At 35.4% G+C, this 6265-nt stretch overlaps 1 protein-coding gene across 2 annotated transcripts; it reads left to right on the top strand.

Moving 5' to 3' along the window:
• The first annotated feature begins 3919 nt into the window (after nucleotides 1–3919).
• dynll1 (dynein, light chain, LC8-type 1) lies at nucleotides 3920–6265 on the top strand. Of its 2 annotated transcripts, none has more exons than XM_058784784.1 (3): nucleotides 3920–4071; nucleotides 4792–4930; nucleotides 5891–6265. In XM_058784784.1, exons 1-3 carry the CDS (start codon nucleotides 3935–3937, stop codon nucleotides 6026–6028), a joined length of 414 nt encoding a protein of 137 aa, XP_058640767.1. In that variant the 5' UTR covers nucleotides 3920–3934; the 3' UTR covers nucleotides 6029–6265. The 2 variants fall into 2 exon arrangements, with proteins under 2 accessions (XP_058640767.1, XP_058640768.1); XM_058784785.1 differs by having other exon boundaries at nucleotides 3933–4025.

Genomic DNA, 6265 nt, shown 5'->3' with positions numbered 1-6265 from the left:
AGATCTGGATGACGGCTAATAGACTTGACAGGTAGTCTCCACAAAGGATTATGCCGGCTTGAGGTGATTTAATCTTTACTGCATCTATAGTGCTGATAAGATAACCTATACACTTTAAAAAATAAAAAAATAGTTGAGCCAACTTAAAATTTTAAGGCAACCAGCTTCAGCAGATTTTTGAGTTTGCTCAACTTATTTTTGTGGGAGATTCTCACATTTTTGTTGTATAAACTTAAAATGATAAGTTGAGAAAACTCAAAAATCTGCTGAAGCTGGTTGCCTTAAAATTTTAAGTTGGCTCAACTTTTTTTTCTTTACAGTGTAGCTTCTTTCTTGTTTGCACAAGGTGGCTGATAGAATAATCCAATGACAAGGGAAGTAACCTGGTCTTAGTTGCATCCACAACCATATACATCAATATTGTTTTGTGTCAGAGTGACCACTGATATGATATAATTTTATGTTTGTATCTGCTACATTACAAAGGTCTCACTGATGTCCATTAAAAGCTTTCAGATTATTTCATTTTCTTGACATCTGGTGGATCCTGTGTACATCAGTACCACCTGCGGCAGCTACAGAAGAGGTTATTGATCAATCTAATCCAGATAATCGACATCAGTTATTACTTTTGTCTCTGAGCTCTGCAGGCTTGGTTTTGCTCTGATATGCATCATCAGCTGCGAGGCCTGTGCCTTTCTAAATCATGTCCAATCAATTTAATTTACCTCAGGTGGACTCAAATCAAGGTGTAGAAACATCTCAGCGATGATCAAAAGTTCAAGTGTTGTTGTAAAGGGAATACTTATATAGGCTAACTGTGATATTTCAGTTTTTAATGAATTTACAGACACTTCTAAAATTCTATTTTACCTTTGTTTTTATGAGGTATGGTTCTAGTTTTCTGAAGCATGTTCTCATCATTTTCACGCAAAATGTTGCAAGCACAACTTTTGAAGTTCTTTTTTTATAAAGACAACAAAGGCTATGATTTTTTCCCCTGATTACAATTTAAAGACATTACCCATGTTATTGTGCTGCATGTGTGACTGTGAGCTGATGGGAGAGCTGACATTATCAACCGTCACCGATTTAGCAAAAAAAACAATCACAAACACATCTTGAGAGTGCAAAAGCATCCACTGCGCAATGAAGCTATTGGAATGAAGTTAGAATGCCCTTATAGTTCAAGCAAAGAAAAAAAAAAAATACCCATGTATGAGTTATATTCATTGCACAAGCAATGTACTTTTCTGAATAAATCATGCATTAAAACAGAAACTTGCTTCCACCTACTGACGGTATTATTGTCATCTTTATTCATCCATGACACGCCAAAGCAGCCAAGGTGCAAGCACAAAAACACATTCAACAAAATATTAATTATCAGTATTGACCAAAACTCCACTTCAGGCCCCTGAAGGAAAGAAAGCTTACAAATAATAGTTCATTTAACAAGGCTAATTTTTCATTAAATAAAAACCCTTTTTAAAAATGAGAATTCTGTAAAATTAGCTACATCTGCTTTTTTTTTACTAACCACCAGATGTCGCTGTTTTTTGACACTCTCGAAGCTTTGAATGTTTTCACGGGAACCGTCAGAGGAAAGCCTCAGTGCTTCATCACTACTGAGAGCTTGAGCAACAGAACAACCACACCATCACATAACTGCCAAAGCACAAGAGAAACACTAGGATATAAGCTGAGCTGAACCATTGAACTAATGAGTTACCATGGCAACAAACAAGGGAACAGAGCAGCAGGGAAACATGAGGTGATCAAAGCAACAATAATGAAGACATGGAACTAAAACAGGGGTGGCGAACTGCAGAGAAATTAAATCTCACCTGCTTGTATACCTTCCTAGTAACCGTTCAGACCTTGATTAGCTTGTTCAGCAAAACTCTGCAGGACCGACGTTCGCCATCCCTGAACTAAACAGTCCATGGACACAGACTCAGGAACCACAAGCAGGGAATGTGACAGTAATATACTGACAACCACCAGAAACAGGTAGAGATAAGAAAGTCACATGGTGAATCAAAGTTCATTAAAATGGACTTTTCCCACAAGCAGAGGAAGAAAATCTAACCCTAGCCATATAGTAGCACATAATTAATATTACACTGTAGCAATGACACCTTGAAATAAAGTAACCCAAAATAAATGTAACTGTAATCTGTTATTGTAATGCACTGTTAGGTGGTTGTCCTGCATCTTCAATAAACAAGCTACATTTAGTCCAAAATGCAGCGGCTAGAGTCCTTACCAGGTCAAGAAAATATGATCATATTACCCCAATTTTACAGTCTCTGCACTGGCTACCTATTAAGTTCCGGATCAATTACAAAGTATTATTACTCACCTATAAGGCCCTTAATGGTTTATCTCCTGCGTACCTAACTAGTCTTCTATCACGCTACGATCCATCACGCTCCCTAAGGTCGCAAAACTCTGGACATTTGGTAGTACCTAGGATAGCAAAGTCCACTAAAGGAGGTACAGCTTTTTCACATTTGGCTCCCAAACTCTGGAATAGCCTTCCTGATAACGTTCAGGGTTCAGACACACTGTCTCTGTTTAAATCTAGATTAAAGACACATCTCTTTAGCCAAGCATTCACATAATGCATCTCATAATCTTGTACTGCAGTTATATCTGATCAAATGCACATTATTATTCTTTAGCTTGGGTTGAACAAATCATCGCTTGGATGGAACAGCAGCTACGCTAATTATGTCTCTATTTGTTTCTCTGTTTCTGCCAGGAATTACACAAGCTTCAGTCTGGATCCAACGCTTAAATGATCAGAGATGACCGAACACCTGAGAAGAGATGATGCCAACCCCTCAGACAACATACAGAATTACCAAATTTTGCCATAAGTTAAATATATAAAGTTTCTACAATATATAAATATATTGTAGAAACTTAATTTCCTGTAAAGCTGCTTTGCAACGATTTGTATCGTAAAAAGCGCTATAAAAATAAACTTGAATTGATTTGAATAAGGCAGCCAACTCATTTTCATGTAAAGTTGCTAAAGGCAGGTCGACTTGTTGCTAAAAGTTGCTAAATGAGTTGTGACATCATTGGATAATGATGTCATAATGTAACCATGACGCGGGAGAATACACATTGAAATTACTCAAATCTCAGCAAAGAATATAATTTGAAATATGTTCATTTATTCGTGAAAATAATATAAACATTTAATATATATTATTTTTAAAAGTAATATAAACATATTGGATTGCATATTCTTGTTTTTAAATAACATTGAATTATTGAAAAGATACACATTTTTGAACAATTACATTTTACTAGTAAAACTACACATTTAAGTTGAATGCTACACTCTAATAAGGAAAGTCCATAAAAACAGGGCACAGTGTACTGTGTTAATATGAAGGAATTTTGTTTATTAATTTTTCCCCAGCATTTTACCTGTATTTTAAATTACACATTACATAGATATAGATAGATAGATAGATAGATAGATAGATAGATAGATAAATGTGGTTTAAAAGATAAAATGCATGCCTTTTTTATCATTCGAGTCACTTTTCAAAAGTTTCCAAACACATTTTAAAAATAGCTAAATTTGTTGCTAGGTGCTTTTTGAAAAGAAAGTTGCTAGGGTAGTCTAAACAGTTTTTAAATCCAACAACAAAATTGCTAAGTTGGCAACACTAGTTTTCGGATATAGCGCCTACCATAGATATGCATATAATATATAAAGAGTATAATAGTTCTTTGTTTCTATGGCGCGTACCATGCTGTCTTCCGGAGAGTTCATTCTCTGTTGCTATGGACACCAGCGAAGCGTCTTAGGCGCAAGGCATGCCGGTTTGAAATAAAATGCAGAGATACATTGCAGCGAGAGTCTTGCTGAGTCGGCCAATCGCAGAGCAGGGCATGGCGGCGACAGCCAATGGGAATCGAGAGCGGGAGGAGCCAACGGCCGTTGCACACCTACATTACTTTTGGTCAAGCACTCAGCGGGAGCATCACAGGCGCTTCGAGTGAGTCGCTTTTCTCTCCGTCTCAACAAATCTGCACAGAAATAAGGTGAAACTTTTACTTTAATTCGTTGATTGCAGTTTACAATGCATATTAGTCTGTGAAACAAAATATCTTGTGTTTTGTTTTCGCTCGGAGTAAGCGGTGTTGTACCTAACGTCAGTTGGCCGTTTGCACACCTATGTTTCAGCAACCGTCTTAAATATAAATGAAATCAATTATTAATGATTGGATTTATTATAATACAAACAAGAAGATACGTAATTATTTCATTTAACATTAAAAAAGGTGATGTAAAGTGTTTCTTATTTCTAAAAATAACCATAGCACGGCACCCTTCATTTGTTGATTATCTTAAAAGGCACACTTTGATTCAGTAAGTTAAGACTATTTTGTTTAATTAACTGTAAGTTAATCCATTAAAAGTTAAATAAGCATAATAAGTATTATAAGTTTGTTGTAATAATCTGTGGTGCTGAGTACAGTCTTAAGCGCAGGTGACCATGGCAACAGTAACCTGGCAAAATATGCCACGTGATGTTATGCAATAAAGATGGAATAAAGGCAGCATCTCTTGTGCTGATATTATATAACGCCCATCCGCCCGACTCTGACGCCCGGCCGTCTCTGAGCAGATGCTGGAGGACTGTGGGTTTGGGGCAGGGCAGAGAGCAGGATGAGCACTAGATGGGGTGCGTCACAGGGTGTTGCTCAGATCGAGCCCTGTTTAACTCGTTCATTCGGCATTAAATGTCTCTGTGTTTCCAGATCCAGCATGTCAGACAGAAAGGCAGTGATCAAGAATGCGGACATGTCTGAGGAGATGCAGCAGGACGCTGTGGAGTGCGCAACACAGGCGCTCGAGAAGTACAACATTGAGAAGGACATTGCCGCCTACATCAAGAAGGTAAACGCCGCTTTAGTGGGCGGAACACTTTGCGGGCCACAAAATATGAATTATTTAAAATATATATGGATTTTATTAATTAAATACAAAAAAACAAACTTAAATTAAAATATGCAGAAAACCTAATTTTTACAAGTAGCAGACGCAACTTTATCCAAAGCAACTTACAAATGAGGACAATAGAAACAATCAAAACCAAAAGATTATTAATTTAAATATTGATATTGGGGGCAGTCGTGGCCTAATGGATAGAGAGTCGGACTTGTAACCTGAAATCTAACCTACAAATCTATTCATTTATTTATTAAAAATCAATTTTTATTAGATTTTATTGCATTTTAATTGTTACATTTATTAATTAATTGTGAATTATTTAAATTAATGAATTATGAATAATATTAATTAATATGAACTGAACTAAAATGCTAAAAACATAAAAATCATTTTTATTAATTTATTAGTTATTTAATTTATTTATGTATTGATAAATTCGTTTATTGAAAACCAATTTTTAATTTATTAATGTTTTTTTAATCAATTTAAATTAATTATTTTAATTTATTTGAAAATATGATTAAGATATATATGAATATTGTTAAATATATAATTACTACATTAAAATGTACCTATTTTAAAGTGAAAGAAGTACATAAAAATCATTTTATGCATTTTTATTTTATTTTAGCATTTTAAGTTAGATTATTTTAATTTATTAATTATTTTGATTATATTAATTTGAATAATTTTTAGTCATCCTCTAAAATTGTTAATTGATAGTAAATGCTTTTATTGAAGCCATCAGTTGACATTTTTCGAGTACTTTTTGCTTTAAAATCCCGATGGGAAAAATACTTCAGCAACCAATGCCACTGAAGAAATATGAATAAAATAAAGTCTGCCTTTCACTCTGAAATACAAACAGCTTTTCGCATTGACTTTAAATGCATTGTTTCCCTGCAGGAGTTCGACAAAAAGTACAACCCCACCTGGCATTGCATCGTGGGGAGGAACTTTGGAAGCTACGTGACTCACGAGACCAAACATTTCATTTACTTCTACCTGGGTCAGGTGGCCATCCTGCTCTTCAAATCAGGCTGAGCGACGGCACCCATTCATTTCAACAGACCATTACGAACTGACTGTACTGACGAGGCGAACCATTCCTGCACTGGGACCTGCCTTCCTTCTCTCGGCTGCTTCTCCTTTCGTTCTGATTATTGTTTAGAAAAAGCCAGTGTGAGAGGGAAATGCCATAAAGAAACAATTGTATTTATTTTTGTTTTCTATACACGGTTTGAGCGGTTTTTTTAATTAAAGCAAAATGGTTTGGCTGTT

Source organism: Onychostoma macrolepis, chromosome 08 (assembly GCF_012432095.1).
Source record: "Onychostoma macrolepis isolate SWU-2019 chromosome 08, ASM1243209v1, whole genome shotgun sequence".
Classification (NCBI taxonomy): domain Eukaryota; kingdom Metazoa; phylum Chordata; class Actinopteri; order Cypriniformes; family Cyprinidae; genus Onychostoma; species Onychostoma macrolepis.
This window is presented reverse-complemented; position numbering and strand designations above follow the sequence as displayed.

What these genes read in the sequence shown, in the direction of transcription:
- dynll1 (XM_058784784.1), top strand. Translation starts at nt 3,935, where the DNA reads ATGGGAATCGAGAGCGGGAGGAGCCAACGGCCGTTGCACACCTACATT. An exon ending in CAAATCTGCACAGAAATAAG is followed by an intron (nt 4,072 to 4,791) that starts GTGAAACTTTTA and finishes CTGTGTTTCCAG; the next exon opens with ATCCAGCATGTCAGACAGAA. An exon ending in TTGCCGCCTACATCAAGAAG is followed by an intron (nt 4,931 to 5,890) that starts GTAAACGCCGCT and finishes GTTTCCCTGCAG; the next exon opens with GAGTTCGACAAAAAGTACAA.